A 27,034-nucleotide genomic window follows, 5' to 3' on the forward strand; every position below is an offset into this window, starting at 1 on the left:
CTGGGTCATTTCACACTTGCCTTTAAACAAAGCTAGAAACAGTTTGAAAAAGTGACAAGAGCCAGAAAGAGAAGACTGCTGCGGTCTCCTTGGCTGTGCGCAGTCCCAACTCAGCATCATCTCCCTGCAAGGCCTCCTGTCAGAAGTGTTTGTAAAATCCTTGAAGATAAACCCACAGGCTCCAGCCTAAAGTAGGGCCTGACTGGGCAGGGTCTCTGTGGACACTCCTCGCCGCACACTAGGGCCCTAAGGCCCTGGAGCCACTAAAATCCCTTCTAACAAAACTACACAAGAAACCTGAAGACGTACTCAGAAGAACCCCTGTAGGGTGGTTATAATCACCAAAACCCTGGGCGCTGCTGTCGATCCAGCTTTGAGCTGGTGTAAGTTGTGTGCTGACATGGCACCTATGCGTTGCAGATCTCAGGCTGGGCACAGAGGGCTGCTGCCTCCAGCTCTCTTGTGGGATGCTTGTTTCTGTTGGCCTGTTCTGCACACACCACCCTTGCCTCCCTGCACAGAGAGCTGTGTGGGTGTCACTGGTCTTGTGGGGGCAGTCAGGCTTTCCAGGGCGCAGCAACCAGGTGGGCAGTGGGTCTGAGTCGAGCATGGTCCCTGGCCTGGAATTCAAGAGCAGCCTCTCCCACTCCTTTCCCTATGCCTATGGCTGCAGACGGTCCCATCCTTGCTGCCTCTTGTCCCCAGCACCCCAGCTCTGAGCTGTCTCACTGCAAGCTTATCTGGGGCTGTCCCTCAGCACATGAATCAAGGCTACTGCAGCATGAACACAGAAGGCACCACTTGAAGGCTGACAGCCTTTACGCTGGGCTGTGATGAGGATAAAAATAAGCTGAAGAAAAGCACTTCAAGCCTGGGCAACACAGTGAGACCCCCATCTCTTTTAATTTTTACTTAAAAAAAAATTTTTTTTTTTTGAGACAAGTCTCGCTCTGTCACCCAGACTGCAGGGCAGTGGCGTGATCTCGGCTCACTGCAGCCTCTGCCCCCTGGGTTCAAGTGATCCTCTTGCCTCAGCCTCCTGAGTAGCTTTACAGGCTATGGGATTGTAGGTGCGCACCACCACACCCGACTAATTTTTGTGTTTTTAGTAGAGACAAGGTTTCACCATGTTGCCCAAGCTGGTCTCAAATTCCTGACACCAAGTGATCCGCCTGCCTCGGCCTCCCTAAGTGTTGGGATTACAGGCATGAGCCACCATGCCTGGACTACAGACCCCCATCTCAGAAAAAATTACAAAATGAGCCGGGCATGGTGGCACACACCTGTAGTCCGAGCTACTCCAGAGGCTGAGGTAAGAGGATGGCTTGAGCCCAGAAGAGGCTGCAGTAAGCTGACTGCACCACTGCACTCCAGCCTGGGCGACAGTGACACCCTGTCTCAACTACATACAACCATTTAAAAAAATGAAATTATTATTTTTACTAGTAAACTTGATAGTCAAAGTCTTACTCCAAGCCAGCCGGGCGTGGTGGCTCATGCCTGTAATCCCAGCACTTTGGGAGGCCAAGGAGGGAGGATCACGGGGTCAGGAGATCGAGACCATACTAGCTAACACAGTGAAACCCCGTCTCTACTAAAAATACAAAAAAAAAAAAAAAAAAAGTCTTGCTCCAAGCCACATATTTGTCTTTAGAAAAACAGTTCATCAGACAAGCCCAGAGAAATAGCACTGATTGAAACCAAGCTTGCGAGAAAATAAATGAGTAAAAGAATTTCCTATCTTGCCTCCTCTCTCTCGCAGTCCAGCTTCTTTAGCTGCTTCCTGATGTTTTCTTCCCTGACTTGTTGAATCGCAAAGTGCAGTGCAGCAGCTGAGAGCCAGTCCGGGTTGGGTGCCAGGGAGGCAGCCTCAGGGGAGAGGAAACTGGGACAGAGAGAACGGGGTCATTGCAGGGCCTTACAACCATACAACCACGCCATAGAAACCGAGTCCTTATTCCCACCTGTCACCTTTGGGGCCTGCCTTTCCATCAGAGGACAGAGAAGGGTTTCAGGACCATCAGAAACTAGGTCTGCATCCCCCAGCACCCCCAGGTCCACGTGAGAGTGTGGGCAGGTGCTGGTGCTGCCCCCACGGCATCCTGGCATTCTGAGAGCTGCTGACTGAGCAGGCAGCTGGCCTGGTCCTGTCTACCTTGCCCTGTGCTCTTGGGCCCCAGCTGCCTACATTTTGGAAGAAGAGGCCTCATTTTCCTCAGTTGTCCATGCCTGGCCCTGTGGATCAGGCATTCCCTCCTACAACAGAGAACAAAGGACTGCCTGGCTCTGGCCCCAGTGTGGTGTCTGAGTTTTCTGGCTGGTTAAAAAATTGGTAGGAAATTAATGAAACAATGCTGTGGTTTAAGAGACTTTAAATAAGCTGGGCATGATAGTTCACATCTGCAATCATAGCACTTCAGGAGGATCGCTTAAGCCCAGCAGTTTGAGACCTGCCTGGGCAACACGGTGAGACTCAATCTCAAATAAACAAAAACGAGGCAGGGCGTGGTGGTTCACGCCTGTAATCCCAGCACTTTGGGAGGCTGAGGCAGGCAGATCACCTGAGGTCGGGAGTTCGAGACCAGCCTGACCAACATGGAGAAACCCTGTCTCTACTAAAAATACAAAATCAGCCAGGCATGTTGGCTCACGCCTGTAATCCCAGCTACTCAGGAGACTGAGGCAAGAGAATCGTTTGAACCTGGGAGGCGGAGGTGATGGTGAGCCGAGATCATGCCATCTCACTCTAGGGTGGGTGACAAGAGTGAAACTCTGTCTCAAACAAAACAAAAAAAAAACCAAAACTTCAGACAATCTGATCTGTTTGTAGAATTAGAACTGGAGGTGTGACCTGCTTTCTCCTTTTTTTTTTGAGGTGGAGTTTCTCTCTCGTTGCCCATGCTGGACTACAATGGCATGATCTCGGCTCAGTGCAACCTCCACCTCCTGGGTTCAAGCAATTCTCCTGCCTCAGCCTCCTGAGTAGCTGGGACTACAGGCACACACTATCACACCCAGCTCATTTCTGTATTTTCAGTAGAGACGGTTTCACATGTTGGCCAGGCTGGTCTCAAACTCCTGACCTCAGGTGATCCACCTGCCTTGGCCTCCCAAAGTGCTGGGATTACAGGTGTGCGCCACCGCGCCGGGGCCCTCTTTTGTTCTTTCAGCAGACGGCGAGCAGCCAAACCCTGAGGGGACCCAGTGTGGCATCAGTGATTCAAAACTAGTCACAAAGTAAGGTGTTCTCCAAGGAGGCAGGATGGGTACTAGCAGTGCCCTCTGACGACCCCTTAAGAACACGGCACCCACATTCAGCAGGTGGAGTGGCTGTCAGCTCTGTGGTCCTCAGAAGGGTGTCTGAGCCTGGATCGCGCCAGGAGCTTGATGGTTTGCAAGGACCCGTGAATATCTGACTGGGGTCGACAGGTCAGGGTAGGCTGAGAATCTGCATCCCTGAGGTCCCCATGACACTGACCCTACCAGCACGAGGTGCACTCTGGGAGCCCACATTAGATATAAGAGGAAGGGGAGCAGGTGCAAAGGAATCACTCGAGCTCCTCACTCAGACGGGAGCCTGGGAGAGGCCGTTCCTCACTCAGACGAGAGACTGGCAGAGGCTGTTTTTTTTTTGTTTTTTTTTCTGGACAGAGTCTTGCTCTATTGGCCGTTGGAGTGATCTCGGCTCACTGGAAACTCCGCCTCCTGGGTTCAAGTGATTCTCCTGCCTCGGCCTCCCCAGTAGCTGGGATTACAGGCGCCCACCACCATGAGAACTCGGTTCTTTTCTCCCTGCTCACACGAGAGGCTGCCCACACCGCTTCTCTCAAGCAAGCCAGGGTGTTTAGGAGATGACCGTGAGCAGGTCCCGAAGTGCATCTGGGCGGGCACACCCCATCTCACCACCCACACGTACTCGCTGGCAAACTGCCGGCCTTCTTGTAGCTTCTGCAGTTCCCGGGGCAGCGGGCTCTGGCAGTGTCTCCTCCACCGGCAGAGCAGCACAGGCTCCAGGCTCGGCCACCACACCTATGGAGACAGCACCAGCACACAGATGAGGGTGGCTGAGGTGGACACACCTCTGCTGCCACAGCCATGACAAGCCCCCAGTGCTCCTACAGGCCACCACAGGCCCACACTCACCCTGCGCTCTGGAACTCCAAAGCCAATATTTTTTACGTCAATTAAGGCTCAAAGCAGTTCCATGAGGCATTATTACCCACACTCACGGAAGACGTGGAATTTGGAGAAGGAAGAGCCTGGCCTAACGCAACAGTGAAGGGACCACAGTCCCCTGAGCTGGGAATGAAACAGTGAAGGGACCACACTGCCCTGAGCTGGGAACGAAACAGTGAAGGGACCACACTCCTCTGAGCTGGGAACAAAACAGTGAAGAGACCACACTGCCCTGAGCTGGGAATGCCTGGTCCTTGGATGCCCTCAGCTGAGAGATGGCGTTCTAAACACCGAAGAGTTCATTTCTCACGAATTCCACCAACTGAGCTACAACTCGGTGCAAATGCAGCCTGCTTGAGGAGCTCCCTGGGGAACATGCCGTGCTGCGGAGAAAAAGGCCCTCGTGTCCCTGATGACCGAGAAGGAAGGGCGACAGCTGTGGTCTTCAGGACTAAGTGAGCCGCCAAGGAAGTGAGGGAAATGCTGCCCTCCTCCCACTCCCGGGACCCTGGGCTGCTAGGGGAGCCTGCTGAGCTGTGGCGGGAGCTGAGGTGAAGTCTCTGCTCCGAAGTCCCAAGAAAGCATAGTCAGGGCCAAGTGGGCCACAGTTATGCTCTCGTGACGGGGCACAGGCAGCCACCGTACAGCCTCCAGCCAGTGCACAACCCAAGACCGTGAAGAAACAAGCCCTGCACCCCTGTGGACATGAAGGTGCCCGTGGGGTCTGAGTGGGGTCCACAGGGGAGAAGTCCTGAGGGTGCCATGGTGACGGCGGTGGGGGCAGGGACGGTTCTGGGAACTCAGGATGTGCGGCCCTCATCTGCTGTGAGCTGGCATCTTTAACTGTGGCCTCCATGTCTCCTGACGCATTTTCCCTGAGATGGTAACACCCGTGATGGAGACGTGCCGCAGAGATGCCAGAGGCAGCTGTGGAGTCTCCCACTCATCCCCAAAACAAAACACCCAACAAGACAGGTGACCCACCAGAGCAGAGGTCAAAATTAAGGGGCACTTCGTCTGGCACTTGGCCAGTATGAAGTCGACCATCAGGGAGGGGTCTCTGCTCCGCAGACAGGCGTTCAGGAGGCCCTGCAGGAGAGAATGCAGCAGGAGGTCAGCGGTTTGTGAGGACCCACAACTAGTAGAGTGAAGGAACTCGCAGGAAGCTGACAGGAGGATCCACCCACGGCGTTCTGAGAAGGCCACGAGAGGGGCTGAGGGAGCAGCTCACCCTGAAGAAGTGGGCAGTGATGTCCTGTGTCAGGGCACCTCCGTGGGAGCAGAAGTTTCTCTGCAAAAGAGTTCAAGGCAGGTAAGAAAAGCCCACAGGAAGAGAGGCGAGACCAACATGCAGAGTGGCTGCTGTGGATTCAGTTGTGAGAAAAACACTCGCTAAGGCTTGGTGTGGCCACCATGGATGGTGCTCCTGGCTGACCGGGCCTGGCGCCCTGGCTGTGCTGTCCTGAAACTTAACGGCTTCCCTGGGCGGCCAGATCCTGCAGCCCACCAGCTCTGGCCGAAACAGTCTTGTAGGCTCCAGGAAGAAGCCAGGGAGGCACAAGCAGCCGCAGGGAAGGGGACGCACCCGGAGCCTAGATCTGTGGTGAGGACGACACTAATACCAAGGGCCAACCATCCTCTGGTCCCTTCACTAACCAAGTGCTGTCTATGGTGTTTTCCTGTCTGTCGGCTGTCACGTGCCAACTGAGAGCTTTCCGAAAAACAGCCATTCATAAGAATTCAAAGGAGACCATAGTGATTTTCTGAAAGCTTTTGCTAGTCTCACGTCCTCTGCTTTCCTTGTCACATTTTAAAGTGCTGCACAAGGCCGGGCTCACACCTGTAATCCCAGGACTTTGGGAGGCCAAGGCGGGTGGATCACAAGGTCAGGAGTTCAAGACCAGCCTGACCAACATGGTAAAACGTCATCTCTACTAAAAATACAAAACTTAGCCGGGTATGGTGGCAGGCACCTGTAGTCCCAGCTACTCAGGAGGCTGAGGCAGAAGAATCGCTTGAACCTGGGAGGCGGAGGTTGCGGGGTGAGCCAAGATTGCACTGCTGCACTCCAGCCTGGGCGACAAAGCAAGACTCTGTCTCAAAAAATAAAAAAATAAATAAATAAAAATATAAAATGCTGCACAGCTGGCATGGAACCTGAATTCCATCTCTCACGTTTGTGCATCTTCAAAAACAAGAAAAAGGCCTTCGGGAGCAGAAGCAGCTCTCTGTAGAGTGGGAGGGGCTGGTATCTGTCTCCCCAGCTCTGACCAACTGGGTCCCTACGCTGCCCCTCCCCACAGCAAGTGCCACTTCTTTTTATTTGAGACAAGAGTGTCGCTCTGTCACCCAGGCTGGAGTGTAGTGGTGGGATCTTGGCTCAGTGCAACTCTGCCTCCTGGGCTCAATTAATCCTCCTGACCCAGCCTCTCAAGTAGGTGGGACTACAGGCGTGCACCACCATACCCAGCTAATTTTTCTATTTTTTGTAGAAACAGGGTTTTGTCGTGTTGCCCAGGCTGGTCTCGAACTCCTGGGCTCAAGTGATCCACCCACCTTTCCAGAGTGCTGGGATTACGGGCGTGAGCCACCGCACCCAGCCTACTGGTTAAGATCACCCTGCAACTGACGCTGGGCAGTGTCTAAAATGGAAGATAACTGGGCTGCCTGGCAGGCAACAGCAGTAGTCAGATCACCACAAGGCTTTTTTACACATGAAGCATGTTGAGATTAGAAATAAATGAACCGAGGTGCATGGCACACAAAATGGTCTGTACGATTCCATGTGTCAAAATCATTAAAACTTGAGGGAAACTAAAGGAACTCAAACTTGGGAGAAGGCAGCCTACAGCTGGTTTGGTGATGTGCTGGTGGCCGTCCTGGCTGTGGGTGGGGTCCTCCCTCACATGGCATTCCAGACACTGTTCCCTATTTGACTTTGAACCCTTTCCTCAGTAATTCACACGGTCAGTACACGCATGGAGGCTGCAAGAGCTGCTGTCAGCGCCACAGGCACTGACAGATCAGACGGACACGTGCACACGGGGCACCTACCATCTCAGAGTTGACCAAGTGGAAGAACTGCTCGCATCTGGCAGTGATGGGCTGTTCTGCCTGGAAGCTGCTGCCGCAGAGGACAGACGAAGGCAGGCGGAGGAGGATCCTGGAAAGAAGGGGCTATATTGGTGGCGACAGCACAGCGTACACTCTGCTCCTTCCCAAGGGCTCAGACTCTCAGAGCAGCAACCACTACCCTGAAACCCAGGGCCACAGTTGGAACCAGAGCCTTGGCCTGTGTCCCTCTGTCCCATCCAAAGCCTGCACTCTGAGCCCACCTCCCCTATACCGTGTTTGGCCCACTGCACTCAAAATGTGTTACCAAACAACTTTTAACAGTTACATAATAACCAACAACTTCTGACAGTTACATAATAACCAAGTGGATGACGCACCAGTCTGTCTAGTGAAGCAATTCCCTATGACTGTAAAATTAAATGACTCCACGCTTCTTCTTATAAATGCAGCCGCCGTGGGCGTTTCTCAACACTTTTCCCTACTTTCACAAGAGCTCCTTCTGCGACGTCCCTCCACGTCTGAGCAGGAAGGTTTTGTTGTTGTTGTTGAGACAGAGTCTCGCTCCGTTGCCCAGGCTGGCGTGCAATGGCGTGATCGCGGCTCACTGAAACCTCTGCCTCCCAGGTTCACACCACTCTCCTGCCTCAGTCTCCCGAGTAGCTGGGATTACAGGTGCCCGCCACCACGCCCAGCTAAATTTTTTTGTATTTTTTTTTGTATTTTTAGTAGACGTGGCGTTTCGCCATGTTGGTCAGGCTGGTCTCAAACTCCTGACCTCAGGTGATCCACTCATCTCAGCCTCCCAAAGTCCTAGGATTACAGGCAGGAACCACCTCGCTTGGCTGGAAGGTTTTAGTCAAAAGTACTTTCAACCCTCCAGATCCTCTTCTCCGCGGCATGTGCCACAGAGACGGACAGGCTTGGGGTGGGGACACACAGCCAAGTAAGCAACGAGAAACAAACTCACTACAAAGAAACTCTAGGACCGTCATGAGATGCTGCCCTGCCCAGGTGGTGCTGCCCTGCCCAGGTGGTAGTAGGTGTTACCGTTTGTACATTAGCAGCTCCCTCTGTCTCTGAAGGCTGGCAGCCACGCTCCACCCGCTTGTCAGAGCCTGGAGCCGTCTGCGGAAAATCTCAAAGAGGAAGTGCCCCTGGGAAGGGGTGTGGCCGAGAGGCACTGAGAGGTCTTGCTGCAGCTCCAGGTCAGCTACCATCTCCTGGAAAAGAGCAGTATGCTGGCACAGGAAGGCCTCGGGGCTCACTGCCCAGCCAGTCGGGGACCCAGACAGCAGGGGTCAGGGAGAGGTCTCCACAGTGGACAGGGCAAGAAGGAACAAGTGGGGCAAACTATTTCAATTGGAAATCACTTTGAAATTGCAAATATAGAACAGTGCAGGCCGGGTGCTGTGGCTCACGTCTGTAATGCCAGCACTTTGGGAGGCCGAGGCAGGCAGATTCCTTGAGCCCAGGAGTTACAGTACTACTTATCAATTAAGAAAAAACAGCTGGGCGTGGTGGCTCATGCCTGTAATCCCAGCACTTTGGGAGGCCAAGGCGGGCGGATCACGAGGTCAGGAGATGGAGACCATCCTGGCTAACATGGTAAAACCCTGTTGCTACTAAAAAATACAAAAAAATTAGCTGGGCATGGTGGCAGGCGCCTGTAGTCCCAGCGACTCAGGCGGCTGAGGCAGGAGAATGGCGTGAATCCGGGAGGTGGAGCTTGCAGTGAGCCCAGATCGCGCCACTGCACTTCAGACTGGGCAACAGAGCGAGACTCCGTCTCAAAAAAAAAAAAAAAAAAAAAAGGCCAGGTATGGTGGCTCACGCCTGTAATCCCAGCACTTTGGGAGGCCAAGACAGGTGGATTACCTGAGGTCAGGAGTCCAAGACCAGCCTAGCCAACAAAATTAGCCATACAAAATTTTGCCATACAAAAATTAGCTGGGTGTGGTGGCAGGCGCCTGTAATCCCAGCTAATCAGGAGGCAGAGGCAGGAGAATAGCTTGAATCCGGGAGGTAGAGGCTGCAGTGAGCCAAGATCCCGCCACTGAACTCCAGCCTGCACTCCAGAGCAAGACTCTGTCTCAAAAACAAACAGACAAAACAAAACAAAACAAAACAAAACAGCAGGAGGACACTCATGTGCCCTTCACCCAGATTAACCTCTGGCTAACATTTTACCCCACACATCATTTTTGCCTCACAAGTCTTTTGTTGTTGTTGTTGTTGTTGAGACAGTCTCAGTCCGGTTGCCCAGGCTGGAGTGCGGCAGTGCAGTCTTGGCTTATGGCAGCCTTGACTCTCGAGCTCAGCTGATTCTCGTAAGTCAGCTTCCTGAGTAGCTGGGACTATAGGTACACACCACCATGCTCGACTAGTGTTTTGTATTTTTAGTAGAGATGGGGTTTCACCATGTTGGCCAAACTGGTCTCGAGCCCCTGACCTCAAGTGATCTAGCCACCTCAGCCTCCCCAAGTGCTGGGATTACAGGCGTAAGCCACCGTGCCCGGCTGGCTGTATTTTTTAAAGAAGAATAAAGATCAGGTGCAGTGGCTCATGCCTGTAATCCAACAATTTTGGAGACCGAGATGGGTGGTTCACTTGGGCCCAGGAGTTCGAGACAAGCCTGGGCAACATGGCAGAACTCCGTCTCTACAAAAAATCAGCTGGGTGTGGTGGCGCACACAGGTGCACGCTGTCAGGATTGCTTGAGCCCAGGAAGTCAAGGCTGCAGAGAGATATGATCGCACCACTATACTCTAGCCTGGGTGACAGAGCAAGACCCTGTCCCGATAATAACAATAATTATGATTACAATGAAGAGGAAAAAGCAGATGGTCTCACTGAGGAGGAGCCAGGTGGGTCTAGGGAAAGCATCCGGCTGAGGAGCTGGGAGGCCCCAGAGCTGGGGGAGGGGGAGACAGGGGCCTGGCACAGAAGACGCACGGGTGGCCAGCACCGGTAAATGCCTGCTGACTGACAGTGAACCCACATAGGTACGTGCTGCCTACCTGTATAGACTTCAGGTGATCCACCAGCCTCGGACTCCCAAAGTACTGGGATTACAAGCCTGAGCCAACAATAAATATCTTTTTTTTTTTTTTGAGACGCAGTCTCACTCTGTCGCCCGCCCAGGCTGAAGTGCAGTGGCACAATCTCGGCTCACTGCAAGCTCCGCCTCCTGGGTTCATTCCATTCTCCTGCCTCAGCCTCCCGAGTAGCTGGGGCTACAGGTGCCCGCCACCACGCCCGGCTAAATTTTTGTATTTTTAGTAGAGACGGGGTTTCATCGTGTTAGCCAGGATGGTCTCGATCTCCTGACCGTGGGATCCGCCTGCCTCGGCCTCCCAAAGTTCTGGGATTACAGGCGTGAGCCACCGCGCCTGGCAATAAATATCTTAATAGCACGCGGCTTAAATGAAGTGAATGCACTGAGTTGTGGCACCCTCAAACTCACCTGCAATCTGGAAATAATATCCTCATTTCCTGTGCGGCCACCAAAGACCAAATCAGAATTTTCTGAGTGGTCATAACTCCTTGAGCTGAAATGAAAATACAATAAAATCCTCCTCAGTATCGCCTAATAGTGCTGAAGTTCCCAGTTCTCCTCCTGCCTCCGGAGCTGAGTGATGGCTGTGCTTCTCTGACAGTGTGACCCTCACATTAGTCAACAATAAACAACAAAAACTGCCACAAAATACTACCAACCCCAACCCAGGAAATACAAAAATTATGTACCATGACCAAGGAGGCTTATCCCAAGAATGCAAGGATGTGGGTGGCAAGCCACCCAGGCACCAAGGCAAGAGACAGAGGACACGAGCTGTTCCAGTATAATAAAATATAAAACAAGAATTGTTATACCAGATATAGATCTTAGATATGATTACATATGAATATCATTAATCATTAGTTGATAGCAATTACTTTTTATTCCAATATTATGATAATCCTTGCTCTATAATCATAGCCTAGGAAAAACCAGGCCATACAGAGATAGGAGCTGAGGGGACACAGTGAGACGTGACCAGAAGACAAGAGTGCGAGCCTTCTGTTATGCCCGGACAGGGCCACCAGAGGGCTCCTCGGTCTAGCGGTGACGCCAGCGTCTGGGAAGACGCCGGTCACCAAGCGGATCGTGGTCCAGCGGTAGCAAAAGGTGTCAAGAAACAACACCCGCTACTTAGCAGACCGGGAAAGGGTGGGGGGGTCTCCCTTTCTCCGGGGGAGTTTAGAGAAGACTCTGCCCCTCCACCTCTTGTGGAGGGCCTGACATCAGTCAGACTCGCCCGCAGTTATCCGGAGGCCTAACCGTCTCCCTGTGATGCTGTGCTTCAGTGGTCACACTCCTAGTCCACCTTCATGTTCCATCCTGTACACCTGGCTCTGCCTTCCAGATAGCAGTAGCAAAATTAGTGAAAGTACTAATAGTCCCTGATATGCAGAAATAATGGCGTAAGCTGTCTTTCTGTCTCCTCTCCCTCTCTGCCTCAGCTGCCAGGCAGGGAAGGGCCCCCTGTCCAGTGGACACGTGACCCATGTGACCTTACCTATGATTGGAGGTGACTCACATTGTTTACCCTGCCCCTTCTGCCTTGCATCCAGTAAATAACAGCGCAGCCAGACATTCGGAGCCACTACCAGTCTCCGCGCATTGGTGGTAGTGGTCCCCCGGGCCCAGCTGCCTTTTCTCTTATCTCTGTCTTGTGTCTTTATTTCTACACTCTCTCGTCGCTGCACACAGGGAGAGACCCACCGACCCTCTGGGGCTGGTCCCCAGGCTGGAGTTGCAGTGGCATGATCTCAACTCACTGCAACCTCTGCCTCCTGAGTTCAAGTGATTCTTCTGCCTCAGCCTCCCAAGTAATGGATTACAGGAGCCCACCACGATGCCTGGCTAATTTTTGTATTTTTAGTAGATGGGGTTTCACCATGTTGGCCAGGCTGGTCTCCAACTCCTGACCTCATGATCTGCCCACTTCACCCTCCCAAAGTGCTGGGATTACAGGCGTGAGCCACCATGCCTGGCCAGATATGATCTTATATATACAAAGCCCTAAGGAATCGATACAAAAACACTCTTAGAACTAATAAATGACTAGAGCCAATGAATATACAAGAATCACTGGTGTTTCTATACATTAGCAACAAATGATTCAAAAGGAAAGAAGACTTGCTATCACTGAGATGGCAATACTGCCCCACATGCAGTCCGTATCAGGGTCCCAGCTACTTTTGTCGAAACTGACAAGCTCATCCCAAAATTAAGACACAACTACAAAGCACCTAGAAAAGCCAAACCATCCTGAAAAAGAAGAACCAAGTTGGAGGCCTCACACTTCCCAATTTTAAAACCTACTACAAAGCTTCATTCCAATGACGCAGTGCATATGGACATACAGATCAAGGGAACACAATGAGAGCCAGAAACATACCCTCACTTGAGCAGCCATCTAACTTTTGACAAGGGTGCCAAGACCCTTCAGTGGGGAAAGAACTGTTTTCAACAAATGGTGCTGAGACAACTGCATGGCCACAAGCAACAGAATAAAGCTGGATGACCTCACACAACACTTTTTTTTTTTTTTTTGAGACAGTCACTCTGTCGCCCAGGCTGGAGTGCAGTGGCACAATCTTGGCTCACTGCAACCTCCGCCTCCCAGGTTCAAGCAAGTCTCCTGCCTCAGCCTCCCGAGTAGCTGGGATTACAGGCGGCTGCCACCATGCCTGGCTAGTTTTTGTATTTTTTTAGTTTCGCCATGTTGGCCAGGCTGGTCTCGAACTCCTGACATCAAGTGATCTGCCCGCCTCAGCCTCCCAAAGTGCTGGGATTACAGGCGTGAGCCACCGTGGCTGGCCCAAAATGTTTTCTGATCCATCAAAATGAATCAAAATCCTAAAGAGCTAAACTAAAAATAAATGATCTGGACTTTATAAAAATTTGAAACCTTTGTGCATTAAACGATACTATCAAGAGAGTGAAAAAAGAATTAACAGAATGGGAGAAAATATTTACAAATCATATATTTGATAAGAACTTTATCTAAAATATATAAAGAACTCATACAACTCAGTAAGGCAAATAGAGTCATGAACTGCTCAATGACAAGGATCCATTCTGAGAAACACATCTTTAGGTGGTTTCATCACGTGAACATCCAAGAGCACAGACACAGACCAGAGCCCCCCGCACGCCTAGGCCACACGGCACAACCCACCACAGCGACACAGACAGCAGAGCCCCCCGCACACCTAGGCCACACGGCAGGACCCACCACAGCGACACAGACAGCAGAGCCCCCCGCACACCTAGGCCACACGGCACGGCCCACCTCACAGACACAGACCAGAGCCCCCCGCACACCTAGGCCACATGGCACGGCCCACCGCACAGACACAGACCAGAGCCCCCCGCACACCTAGGCCACATGGCACGGCCCACCACAGCGACACAGACAGCAGAGCCCCCCGCACACCTAGGCCACATGGCACGGCCCAACACAGCGACACAGACAGCAGAGCCCCCCGCACACCTAGGCCACACGGCACAGCCCACCACAGACACAGACCAGAGCCCCCCGCACACCTAGGCCACACGGCACGGCCCACCTCACAGACACAGACCAGAGCCCCCCGCACACCTAGGCCACATGGCACGGCCCACCTCACAGACACAGACCAGAGCCCCCCGCACACCTAGGCCGCGCCGCACGGCACGGCCCACCGCACAGACACAGACCAGAGCCCCCCGCACACCTAGGCCACACGGCACGACCCACCTCACAGACACAGACCAGAGCCCCCCGCACACCTAGGCCACACGGCACGGCCCACCTCACAGACACAGACCAGAGCCCCCCGCACACCTAGGCCACACGGCACGGCCCACCTCACAGACACAGACAGCAGAGCCCCCCGCACACCTAGGCCACACGGCACGGCCCGCCACACAGACACAGACCAGAGCCCCCCGCACACCTAGGCCACACGGCACGACCCACCACAGCGACACAGGCAGCAGAGCCCCCCGCACACCTAGGCCACACGGCACAGCCCACCACAGACACAGACCAGAGCCCCCCGCACACCTAGGCCACATGGCACAGCTCACCGCACACAGACCAGAGCCCCCCGCACACCTAGGCCACACGGCACGACCCACCACAGCGACACAGACAGCAGAGCCCCCCGCACACCTAGGCCACACGGCACGACCCACCACAGCGACACAGACAGCAGAGCCCCCCGCACACCTAGGCCACACGGCACAGCCCACCGCAGACATAAACCAGAGCCCCCCGCACACCTAGGCCACACGGCACAGCCCACCTCACAGACACAGACCAGAGCCCCCCGCACACCTAGGCCGCGCCGCACGGCACGGCCCACCGCACAGACACAGACCAGAGCCCCCCGCACACCTAGGCCACACGGCACGACCCACCACAGCGACACAGACAGCAGAGCCCCCCGCACACCTAGGCCACACGGCACGGCCCACCGCACAGACACAGACCAGAGCCGCCTGCACACCTAGGCCACACGGCACGACCCACCTCACAGACACAGAACAGAGCCCCCCGCACACCTAGGCCACACGGCACGGCCCACCTCACAGACACAGACAGCAGAGCCCCCCGCACACCTAGGCCACACGGCACGGCCCGCCGCACAGACACAGACCAGAGCCCCCCGTACACCTAGGCCACACGGCACGACCCACCACAGCGACACAGGCAGCAGAGCCCCCCGCACACCTAGGCCACACGGCACGGCCCACCACAGACACAGACCAGAGCCCCCCGCACACCTAGGCCACATGGCACAGCCCACCGCACAGACACAGACCAGAGCCCCCCGCACACCTAGGCCGCGCCGCACGGCACGGCCCACCGCACAGACACAGACCAGAGCCGCCCGCACACCTAGGCCACACGGCACGACCCACCTCACAGACACAGACCAGAGCCCCCCGCACACCTAGGCCACACGGCACGGCCCACCTCACAGACACAGACCAGAGCCCCCCGCACACCTAGGCCACATGGCACGGCCCACCTCACAGACACAGACCAGAGCCCCCCGCACACCTAGGCCACACGGCACGACCCACCACAGCGACACAGGCAGCAGAGCCCCCCGCACACCTAGGCCACACGGCACAGACCACCACAGACACAGACCAGAGCCCCCCGCACACCTAGGCCACATGGCACAGCCCACCGCACAGACACAGACCAGAGCCCCCCGCACACCTAGGCCGCGCCGCACGGCACGGCCCACCGCACAGACGGCCCACCGCACAGACACAGACCAGAGCCCCCCGCACACCTAGGCCACACGGCACGACCCACCACAGCGACACAGACAGCAGAGCCCCCCGCACACCTAGGCCACACGGCACGACCCACCGCACAGACACAGACCAGAGCCGCCCGCACACCTAGGCCACACGGCACGACCCACCTCACAGACACAGACCAGAGCCCCCCGCACACCTAGGCCACACGGCACGGCCCACCTCACAGACACAGACCAGAGCCCCCCACACACCTAGGCCACACGGCACGGCCCACCTCACAGACACAGACAGCAGAGTCCCCCGCACACCTAGGCCACACGGCACGGCCCGCCGCACAGACACAGACCAGAGCCCCCCGCACACCTAGGCCACACGGCACGGCCCACCTCACAGACACAGACAGCAGAGCCCCCCGCACACCTAGGCCACACGGCACGGCCCGCCGCACAGACACAGACCAGAGCCCCCCGCACACCTAGGCCACACGGCACGGCCCACCTCACAGACACAGACCAGAGCCCCCCGCACACCTAGGCCACATGGCACGGCCCACCACAGCGACACAGACAGCAGAGCCCCCCGCACACCTAGGCCACATGGCATGGCCCAACACAGCGACACAGACAGCAGAGCCCCCCGCACACCTAGGCCACACGGCACGGCCCACCTCACAGACACAGACCAGAGCCCCCCGCACACCTAGGCCACACGGCACCGCCCACCTCACAGACACAGACCAGAGCCCCCCGCACACCTAGGCCACACGGCACGGCCCACCACAGCGACACAGACCAGAGCCCCCCGCACACCTAGGCCACACGGCACGGCCCACCGCACAGACACAGACCAGAGCCGCCGGCACACCTAGGCCACACGGCACGACCCACCTCACAGACACAGACCAGAGCCCCCCGCACACCTAGGCCACACGGCACGGCCCACCTCACAGACACAGACCAGAGCCCCCCCGCACACCTAGGCCACACGGCACGGCCCACCTCACAGACACAGACCAGAGCCCCCCGCACACCTAGGCCACAAGGCACGGCCCACCTCACAGACACAGACCAGAGCCCCCCGCACACCTAGGCCACACGGCACGGCCCACCACAGCGACACAGACAGCAGAGCCCCCCGCACACCTAGGCCACACGGCACGGCCCACCACAGCGACACAGACAGCAGAGCCCCCCGCACACCTAGGCCACACGGCACGACCCACCACAGCGACACAGACAGCACAGCCCCCCGCACACCTAGGCCACACGGCACGGCCCGCCGCACAGACACAGACCAGAGGCCCCCCGCACGCCTAGGCTACACGGCACAGCCCACCACAGACACAGACCAGAGCCCCCCCGCACACCTAGGCCACACGGCACGGCCCACCTCACAGACACAGACCAGAGCCCCCCGCACACCTAGGCCACACGGCACGGCCCACCTCACAGACACAGACAGCAGAGCCCCCCGCACACCTAGGCCACACGGCATGGCCCACCGCACAGACACAGACCAGAGCCCCCCGCACGCCTAGGCCACACGGCACGGCCCAGTGCTCCCAGGCTATAAACCGGCATAGCATGTAACTGTATTGCATGCTGCAACTGTAACACAACAGTATTTGTGTATCTAAACATAGAAAAGGTACAGTAAAAACACAGTTAAAAAAAAGGTACAAAAAATTATGGCTATGTGGGATTACTGTCATATATGTGGCTCGTTGTTAACCAGAACATTCTTACGCAGTACATGAATGTGACCCAGTTTTCAAATGGGCTAAGGATGTGAACAGATTTCTCCAAAAAAAATCTAAAATGGCCAATATGAAAATGGAAAGATGTTCAAAATCACTATCCATTAGGGAAGTGCAAATCGAAACCACAATCAAATAGCACTTAATACCCACTAGGATGGCTACCATCAAGTCAGGCCTGGCAGAGGTTCACGCCTGTAATCCCAGCACTTTGGGAGGCCGAGGCGGGCAGATCACCTGAGGTCAGAAGTTCAAGACCAGTCTGGCCAACATGGTGAAACCCCATCTCTACTACAACTACAAAAATTTGCCAGGTGTGGTGGTGCCTGTGGTCCCAGCTACTTGAGGGGCTGAAGCAGGAGGATCACTTGAGCCCAGGAGGTTGAGGCTGCAGTGGGCTGCAGTCACTGTACCCCAGCCTCGGTGACAAAGAAAGACCCGGTTTCAAAATAAATATAAATAAGACAAAGTAAGACTATCTCAAAAAACAAACAAACAAAGTGAATGGATAAACAAAATATGGCTGATCTTTCTGTTCCGCAGTGAGCAGCTCTGTGCAAACCTACCCATAAAGGCTGGGGAAGCTGGAAGGCTGAAGAAAGAGGCTGAACAATCCAGTTTCTCAAACAGAAACGTTTAAGGACTTACAGACAGAAGCCATGTCTCAGGCAGCCTAGAGAGACGATGCATCCCTGCACTGTTACCCCCAGGCAGGGCTTCTATACCACAGGGAAGGACTATTGAAGTCAACCCCTCAGGGAAAGGCAAGAATGCTCTGTGAATCTAACCGCTGGATTTATGGTGGAAGATTTGTTTTTTTGTTTTGAGATGGAGTCTCACTCTGTCACCCAGGCTGGAATGTAGTGGTGTTTTCACAGCTCATTGCAACCTCTGCCTCCCCGGCTCAAGCAATCCATCTCAGCCTCACGAGTAGCTGGGACCATAGGCACACACTACCATGCCTGGCTTATTTTTTTTTTTGTCTAGACAGTTTCACCAGGCTGGTCTCGAGCTCCTGAGCTCAGATGATCCGCCTGCCTTGGCCTCCCAGTGCTGAGATTCCAGGCATGAGCCACTGCGCCCAGCCTCAAGGTTGTTTTGACCTAAGAGTGGGATTTAAGGTAACAGCAGATAAATGGGAAATCTCAGGAGGCATTCTTGGAGTAGGGTTAACAAGAAGTCACCCACGATGGAGGTGCGTCAGCCTCCATACCTTCTGTGAGCATCAGTCAGCCATAAGAAGGAAGGGTATGCTGTGCTACAACACAGATGAGCCTCAGAAACATTCTGCTCAGCCAAAGAAGCCAGACACAAAGGGCCACATACTACGTGATTCTGTTGATATTAAACATCCCTAACAGGCAAATCCATGAACATAAAATGGATTCGTGGTTGCCGCAGGCAGGGGACATGGGGGGAAGCTGCATACACACTTGCCATCTGTACTGAATGCTGCAGCTGTAACACAACAGTGTGAAGCTGCAAACAAGAGCCCCTGGGGACAAAGCCTGGACAGCCCCAGGTACACTCCGTCCATCCTTCTGGCCCACACGCAACACCTCAGGAACTGCTCTGTCCTGAGAATCCCTCTCAGATGGAGAGAGGCTGTGATTTCCAGAATCTACTAGGCCATTTGTGCCGTGCTTCACACATGCTCACCTTGAATACCAGGTGACAGAACAGAAAAACAACGTTGTTGCTATTTTTATCTTTTTTTTGAGACAGAGTCTTGCTCTGTCGCCCAGTCGGCTCACTGCAACCTCTGCCTCCCAGGTTCAAGCAATCCTCCTGCCTCAGCCTCCCAAGTAGCTGGGATTACAGGCACTCGCCACCACACTCAGCTCATTTTTGTATTTTTAGTAGAGAGGGAGGTTTCACCATGTAGGCCAGGCTGGTCTCGAACTCCTGACCTGAGGTGATCCACCCACCTCAGCCTCCCAAAGTGCTGGGATTACAGGTGTGAGCCACCACGCCCGGCCCAAAGTTGTTGCTTCTGACAAGTCTATACACATAAAGAAACAAGCGATGCAGGAAGCTTGGCTTTATTTTGTATTGACATAGATTTGCTATGTGATAGGCTCAAGTGTACTTTGCATACCAAAATTGGACTGAGAGAAAAATGCATTCTTAGAACTACCATGATTAAAAGTAAGGCCTCATCGCTGTGTGATGGTTAATACTGACTGTCAACGTGACTGGACTGAAGAATGCAAAGCATTGATCCTGAGTGTGTCTGTGAGGGTGTTGCCAAAGGAGATTGACATTTGGGTATGGGCTGGGAAAGGCAGACCCACCCTTAGCTAATTAGATGGGCACCAGCATGGCCAGAAACTCCCCTTTATATATATCCTATTAGTCCTGTCCCTCCAGAGAACCCTAATACAGTGTGTGCTGCTAACCTTTGGTGGAAATCCATCAGTGCGTTGACAAGAATGGTACACGCAGCCTGCAGGTCTCCGTCACAGCCCCCTGAAGCCGAGGACTCAGGGAGAAAGTGCTCGTGGATCGCCCACTGGTGGAAGTCCTGCCTAGAACAGCAAACACTGCCATCAATTCTGAGAAATGCTTCGTGGCCAGCGGTTCCCCATAACCAGGGAATAGGCCCATAGTAAGAGACACACAGCACTAGTGAGAGCTGGGTTGAGACTGGCGGCTCGGGACCTTGGAGTAGGGATGAGACCTCACTGTCTGCAGGGTGGGATGCCTGGGGATGTGGGAAAGGCCTGGTCTCAGGAGTGACCTTTGTGACCCCGCCTTCCATGGATCAAAGGCCACTCAGGATGACATCCCACGGGGTAACTGCTGGCCACACAGCACATGAGCTTGGTGAACAGAACAGGCAAGCACAAAAATGTAGGCTGGGGCAGGTGCAGTGGCTCATGCCTGTAATCCCAGCACTTTGGGAGGCTGAGGCGGGCGGATCACGAGGTTAGGAGATCGAGACCATCCTGGGTAACACGGTTAAACCTCGTCTCTATTCAAAATACAAAAAAATTAGCCGGGCGTGGTGGTGGGCACCTGTAGTCCCAGCTACTCCTGAGGCTGAGGCAGGAGAATGGTATGAACCTGGGAGGTGGAGCTTGCAGTAAGCCGAGATCATGCCACTGCACTCCTGCTTGGGCAACAGAGCGAGACTCCGTCTCAAAAAAAAAAAAAAAAAAGTAGCCTGGAAAGTCACCTGAGGGCACCTGAGCTACTCACAGGCCCACCAGAAGGGGATGGTGAAGCAACCTGCATCCAGACTGTGGGCTCTGTGGATACGGATGGGAAGGGGCTCAAGGAGACACTCACTCAAAACTGCAGTGGCTACACCTGTAATCCCAGCACTGTGGGAGGCCAAGGTGGGAGGATCACTTGAGCCCAGGAGTCTGACATCAGCCTGAGCAACAAAGGGAGACCCCATTCCTACAAAAAATAAAAAAATTAGCTGGGCATAGTAGTGCCCACCTGTGGTCCCAGCTACTCAGGAGGCTGAGGCAGGAGGATCACTCGAGCTCTGGAGAGGGAGGCTGCCGTGAGCCGTGAGTGCAACACTGTACTCCATCCTGGCCAACAGAGTGCGATCCTGTCTCAAACAAACAAACAAATCTGCAGTGCACAGAGTCATCAATACCGCAATCCATTTATGCAGAAAGAGCCACAACCAGGAAAACGCTCCACACGATCCTGCAAATGTGAGTGCTAAGGAGTGTGTGCTCTCCTCACACTGTCCGGGACCGGGGTGCCCCACCCACGCTGTCCGGGACCGGGGTGCTCCACCCACGCTGTCCGGGACCGGGGTGCCCCACCCACGCTGTCGGGACCGGGGTGCCCCACCCACGCTGTCCGGGACCGGGGTGCCCCACCCACGCTGTCCGGGACCGGGGTGCCCCACCCACGCTGTCCGGGACCGGGATGCTCCACCCATGCTGTCTGGAACTGGGGTGCTCCACCCACACTGTCTGGAACCGGCACAGAATGTATCTAAGTATCACTTAAGTAATTCAGAAAAGAAAGAAAATCCCGGAACACTTCTCAACACAACTTCCACGCAGCGGTGACCTGAGTGGTAAGGAGTGGTCCTCATGACCTCATGCAGCAGACAAGCCCCTCCCTCTGACCTCCTCCTTAGATTCCACCCCAGAGAGCAGCCGGGAGGAGAAACGGGGGTGAGCGAAGGAAGCGCCTGCAGAGCGGGCTTGGCACGACCTGAACCATCAGCACCTGTTTTGCCGCAGGCAGCAGCGAGTTTTCTTTTTGTGGCCCCTATGTTTTCCTTTTCCTATTACTTCTGTTGGTTTCATCCAGAATCTGATACCAGGATCCAGGTGCAGGCGACAGTGCTGCATGTGCCTGGAGGGCCCCTGATGGCCGGAAGGACGAGGAGCACAGGGTGGCTGTTGCCAACCCTCTCCTGAGTCTAGGTGTGGCAGGCACCCTGAGACTCATGTACCCACCAGGATACTCCATATCTGCAGTGACCACATTCCCCTCTCCCTGACCTCCACCCTAAACTTCACACCCTCAAACCCAAGGGCCCTCTGGGCTCCCTACTCCTATGCCCAGAGCAGCACATCTGGCCTCTCAAATAGTCTCAAATGGTCTCAGTCATCAGCCCTGGGACTCATGGGGGTTCACTGCTTCATTTACCCACTTCTTGGTGCCCCCAAGTCAAGGCTGGCATCTCTCCTCAAAGTCTGCACCACCTGCTCCACACCAGCCTCTGCTCCTGCCTGGTCATTTCCTCTCACACGGCCCTGTCTGTTATCTCCAGAGCTCATTCCTACCTTTAATCCACTTCTGTGTCTACCTGTGTGTTGCCAGGGCCTGGACACAGGTGTACAGCTGCCGGACAGCAGCCATACCCCAGCCAGGATAGGGTGAAGTCTAAGTGGGTGCCTTATATGTGCCACATCTGCCCTCATTGATACAAAGGTGCCATATGGGCAGGCTTGTTTCTTCCCCTCTATATTCCCTGCTTCTAGAACACTCTAGAATTGTCTGCCACATGGTAGGAGCTCAGTAAATGTTTCTTAAATAAAGGAATAACAACCGAAATTGGGCAACCCAGCCAGGCGCAGTGGCTCACGCCTGTAACGCCAGCACTTTGGGAGGCCAAGGCAAGTGGATCATGAGGTCAGGAGATTGAGACCATCCTGGCTAACACGCTGAAACCCCGTCTCTAATAAAAATACAAAAAATTAGCCGGGCGTGGTGGCAGGCGCCTGTAGTCCCAGCTACTTGGGAGGCTGAGCCAGGAGAATGGCGTGAACCCGGGAGGTGGAGGCTGCAGTGAGCCAAGATCGCGCCATTGCATTCCAGCCTGGGTGACAGAGCGAGACTCCGTCTCAGAAAAAAAAAAAAAAGAGAAACAGAAATTGCCACCGCGTGGAAGCTTTACTTTCGCTTTTGCTTTAATAAATCTTGCCACCGAAAAAAAAAAAATTGAAATTCTGCTCAAAGATTAACAGTTAAACCAAACATTAAATTGAGGATAAAATGACAAAACATAGGCTTTAAGACAATGTGGAAAACCGTGTAACATTTTAAAGGGAAGCTCCTTTTTCTTTTGAGATAGGGTCTCACTCCGTTGCATAGGCTAAAGTGCAGTGGTGTGATCTCAGCTCGCTGCAGCCTCTACCTCCCAGGCTCAAGCAATGCTTCTGCTCAGCCTCCCAAGTGGCCGTGATGACTGGAACGTGCCGCATGTCCGGCTTCTTTTCTATTTTTTGTAGAGATGGAGTCTTCCCGTGTTGCCCAGGCTGACCTCAAACTCCTGGATTCAAGAGATCTCCTGCCTCAGCCTCCCAAAGTGCTGGGATTATAGGTGTGAGCCATTATACCTGGCCAGGGTAGCTCTTTTCAACACTTACCGTTCAGTATCTGAAAGAGCATCAGCTTCAGGTTGAATTTCCAGCTCCAGGTGTAACCAGTCTTGGTAAGTTAACTGAAAGAAAGGGAGCAATTCAATACAATGAGGACAGAACACACAATCCATCCACAGGTTTATAGACCAGTTTGTCATTTCATCTCATACGCAGCCCTCCATGTCCCTGTGTTATAATGAAATTGCAGCTGAGAGTTCCACAGGAAAGAAACCTTAGTTTTATCAAGAATGATTTCTTACAGGATTTCCCTAGCACAAAGATGTTAGTACTGTAATCCTTCTTTCCAAGTATAAAAGGGCTATTTTAGTCTGGGCAACATAGTAAGACCTCATCTCATTTAAAAATTACCTGGGCGTGGTGGCTCATGCCTGTAATCCCAGCACTTTGGGAGGCTGAGGCCAGCAGATTGCTTGAGCCTAGGAGTTTGACACCAGCCTAGGCAACATGGTGACACCCCGTCTCTACAAAAGATTTAAAAATCAGCCAGGCGTGGTGGCACATGTGTGTGGTCCCAGCCTCTTGGGAGGCTGAGGCAGGAGGATCTCTTGAGCCCAGGAGGTCAAGGCTGCAGTGAGCAACAGAGTGAGAACTATCTATAAAAAGGAAAAAAAAAAGAAAAAAGAAACTAACAAAACAACAACATTCTACAGCTATTCACAGTAGCATACCTTCATTTATTTTTGGAAACAGGTTCTGTTGCCCAGGCTGGAGTGTGTGCCCAGGCTGGAGTGTGTGCAGTGGTGCAATCGTAGCTCGCTGCAGACTCTGCCTCCTGAACTCCAGAATTCTCCCCCTCAGCCTCTCAGATGGCTGGGACTGCAGGTGCACATCGCCATGACCAGCTAAGTTTTTTAAAAACATTTTTAGGAGGCCGAGCACGGTGGCTCATGCCTGTAATCCCAGCACTTTGGGAGGCCGAGGCAGGCAGATCACGAGGTCAGCAGATTGAGACCATCCTAGCTAACACGGTGAAACCCTGTTTCTACTAAAAATACAAAAAAAAAAAAAAAAAAAAGGGTTGGGCGTGGTGGCTCACGCCTGTAATCCCAGCACTCTGGGAGGCCGAGGCAGGAGGATGATGAGGTCAGGAGATTGAGACCATCCTGGCTAACACAGTGAAACCCCATCTCTACTAAAAATACAAAAAGTTAGCTGGGTGCGGTGGCGTGTACCTGTGGTCCCATCTACTTGGGAGGCCGAGTCAGGAGAATCCCTTGAACCCAGGAGGCTGAGGTTGCAGTGACCCAAGATTGTGCCCCTGCACTCCAGCCTGGGCAAGAGAGGAAGATTCCATCTCCAAAAAAAAATAATGATTTAAAAATAATAAAATAATTTCACAAAAGGCTTGGCACAGTGGCTCACACTTGCAATCTCAACATATTGGCAGGCCAAGGCAGAAGGATCACTTTTTCCTATTTTTAGTAGAGATGGGGCTTCATCGTGTTACCCAGGATGGTCTCCATCTCCTGACCTCGTGATTCGCCCACCTCAGCCTCCCAAAGTGCTGGGATTATAGGCATGAGCCACTGTGCCCAGCCACCTTGAAATTTTTTTCTAAAGACCAAAACAACCAGGCAAACATCCTCAGAAATAAATCAGTACCAAGGCACACTGGTGAGAGCAATGCCAGCTCCAGTAACCAGGCACACATGGGTGAGCCCAGAGACCCTGAGCGACCACCACAGAGCCTGGCAGACATGTTTAAAACAAGTTCCCAGGGGCCGGGCGCAGTGGCTCACACCTGTAATCCCAGCACTTTGGGAGGCCAAGGTGGGCAGATCAGGAGGTCAGGAGGTCAAGACCAGCCTAACATGGTGAAACCCCATCTCTACTAAAAATACAAAACTTAGCCAGGCGTGGTGGTGCGCGCCTGTAGTCCCAGCTACTTGGGAGGCTGAGGCAGGAGAATCACTTGAACCAGAGAGGCAGAGACTGCAGTGAGCCAAGATTGCACCACTGTGGCCCAGAGCAAGACTCCACCAGAAAAACAACAACAACAACAAAAAACAAGTTCTCGGGCGCAGTGGCTCACGCCTGTAATTCTAGCACTTTGGGAGGCCAAGGCGTGCGGGTAACTTGAGGCCAGGAGTTTAAGACCAGCCTGGACAACATGGTGAAACCCCGTCTGTACTAAAGATACCAAAATTAGTCGGGCGTGGTGGCAGGCGCCTGTAGTCCCAGCTACTGGAGAGGCTGAGGCACTAGAATTGCTTGAACCCAGGAGGCAGAGGCTGCAGTGAGCCAAGACTGCACCACTGAGCACAGCGAGACGTTGTCTCAAAAAAATATCAGTAAAAATAAAAAAAGAAGTTCGTGTTGGGAGAAACTGACAAAGTATAGCAGGGTTTCTCTGTATTTATTAATATATTTTTTTGAGACAGGGTCTTGCTGTGTCATCCTGGCTGGAGTAGAGTGGCGTGATCTTGGCTCACTGCAACCTCCACCTCCCGAGCTCAAGCGATTCTCTTGCCTCAGCCTCCCAAGTAGCTGGAACCAAAGGTGCACACAACTGCGCCCAGCTAATTTTTGCATTCTTTGTAGAGATGGGGTTTCACTATGTTGCCCGGGCTGGTCTTGAACTCCTGAGTTCAGGTAATCAACCCGCCTTGGCCTCCCACAGTGCTGGGATCACAGGTGTGAGCACCGTGCCCAGTATCTGTATAATTTCTTAAGAGCTGCACATGAGGCCACAACAATTTTAGTCAAGATTCCAATCAAACCATCTAAGTGCTGCTGTTCTTGCCTCTGAGGAGAGACAGCCTGCACACACACCCTAGACTCGGGACGAGGAGACAGTCGGCACACACATACCAAGACTTGGGACGAGGAGACAGTCTGCACACACACACCCTAGACTCGGGACGTGGCATGATGCAGGGGAAGGAACGGTCACCTACGTGCTGCTGTTCTTGCCCGAGGAGCACACACAAACCCTAGACTCAAGACGTGGCATGATGCAGGAGAAGGAACGGTCACCTACGTGAACATCTTCCTCTTTCAACAGCTCTCGGAAGGTTCTGTGTGTCCAGAGAGAGAGGGCAGCTCTCTGCCAGTCTGCAGAAGGAAGGTGCAAGGGTCTCCAGGAAAGGCTGGCTACGTCCTCCTCAGAAAGAGGCTGTCGGGCCTCTGAGAACAATCTGAACATGAGGAACTGAAACTGAAACAGAGAGTGACCCGGCCGTTTCTTCATTGCGCAAGTTTCACTGTGAGTGGCTGAGCAAATGCTCAGGTGGAAACAGACCATCAACAGCCATGCCACACACACAACCCCACATTCAGAGGACCTCAGTCCAGCCCCTGGGAGGGCGCAATACACAACCCCACGTTCAGAGGACCTCAGTCCAGCTCCTGGGAGGGCACAACACACAACCCCACGTTTAGGGGACCTCAGTCCAGCCCTTGGGAGGGCACAACACACAACCCCACGTTTAGGGGACCTCAGTCCAGCCCTTGGGAGGGCACAACACACAACCCCACGTTTAGGGGACCTCAGTCCAGCCCTTGGGAGGGCACAACACACAACCCCACGTTTAGGGGACCTCAGTCCAGCCCTTGGGAGGGCACAACACACAACCCCACGTTCAGGGGACCTCAGTCCAGCCCCTGGGAGGGTGCAGAGCCCCTCAGCGGTCACGGCTGTGCACAGTGCTCCAGGGAAGAGCCTATGTGCAGACCTTCCTGCCATCTGACTGCTTCCTTGAGCTAAATGTCTGGAATCAGAATTGCAGGAACAAAACTGCCTCCCAGGGGTAGGGCTGGTTTGGTCCTGGGCAGTGAAACTGCCCATCTCTAGGCCTCTGCCAGGAATGGCGTTCCCACCAAAAATGCACACCAACTGGACAAGCCAGACAC

The 27,034-nt window shown here is 53.9% G+C and overlaps 1 protein-coding gene across 27 annotated transcripts in view; it reads right to left on the reverse strand.

Annotated features, from left to right (window-relative positions):
• FANCA (FA complementation group A) overlaps window positions 1-27,034 on the reverse strand; it is an 83,919-nt gene that overhangs the window by 2,656 nt on the left and 54,229 nt on the right. For 10 of the 27 annotated variants that reach the window (XR_010152484.1, XM_016930417.4, XM_016930419.4 and 7 more), the window contains 10 exons: window positions 26,163-26,339; window positions 23,168-23,241; window positions 19,715-19,843; window positions 10,715-10,799; window positions 8,299-8,471; window positions 7,231-7,339; window positions 5,408-5,467; window positions 5,161-5,265; window positions 3,917-4,029; window positions 1,747-1,885 (listed from right to left, as the gene is read on the reverse strand). Coding sequence is in view for 12 of the 27 variants with exons in the window: in XM_016930417.4 (XP_016785906.3) it covers window positions 1,747-1,885; window positions 3,917-4,029; window positions 5,161-5,265; window positions 5,408-5,467; window positions 7,231-7,339; window positions 8,299-8,471; window positions 10,715-10,799; window positions 19,715-19,843; window positions 23,168-23,241; window positions 26,163-26,339 (1,164 nt within the window). In the remaining 15 variants the exon portion in view is untranslated. Of the gene's footprint in view, window positions 1-1,746; window positions 1,886-3,916; window positions 4,030-5,160; window positions 5,266-5,407; window positions 5,468-7,230; window positions 7,340-8,298; window positions 8,472-10,714; window positions 10,800-19,714; window positions 19,844-20,762; window positions 20,881-22,683; window positions 23,071-23,167; window positions 23,242-23,530; window positions 23,644-26,079; window positions 26,340-27,034 lie in introns of those variants that run through there. The other 17 variants (XR_010152493.1, XR_010152492.1, XR_010152498.1 and 14 more) reach the window with 12 other exon arrangements.

The sequence above is a fragment of the Pan troglodytes genome, chromosome 18 (assembly GCF_028858775.2).
Source record: "Pan troglodytes isolate AG18354 chromosome 18, NHGRI_mPanTro3-v2.0_pri, whole genome shotgun sequence".
In the NCBI taxonomy this organism is placed as follows: Eukaryota; Metazoa; Chordata; class Mammalia; order Primates; family Hominidae; genus Pan; species Pan troglodytes.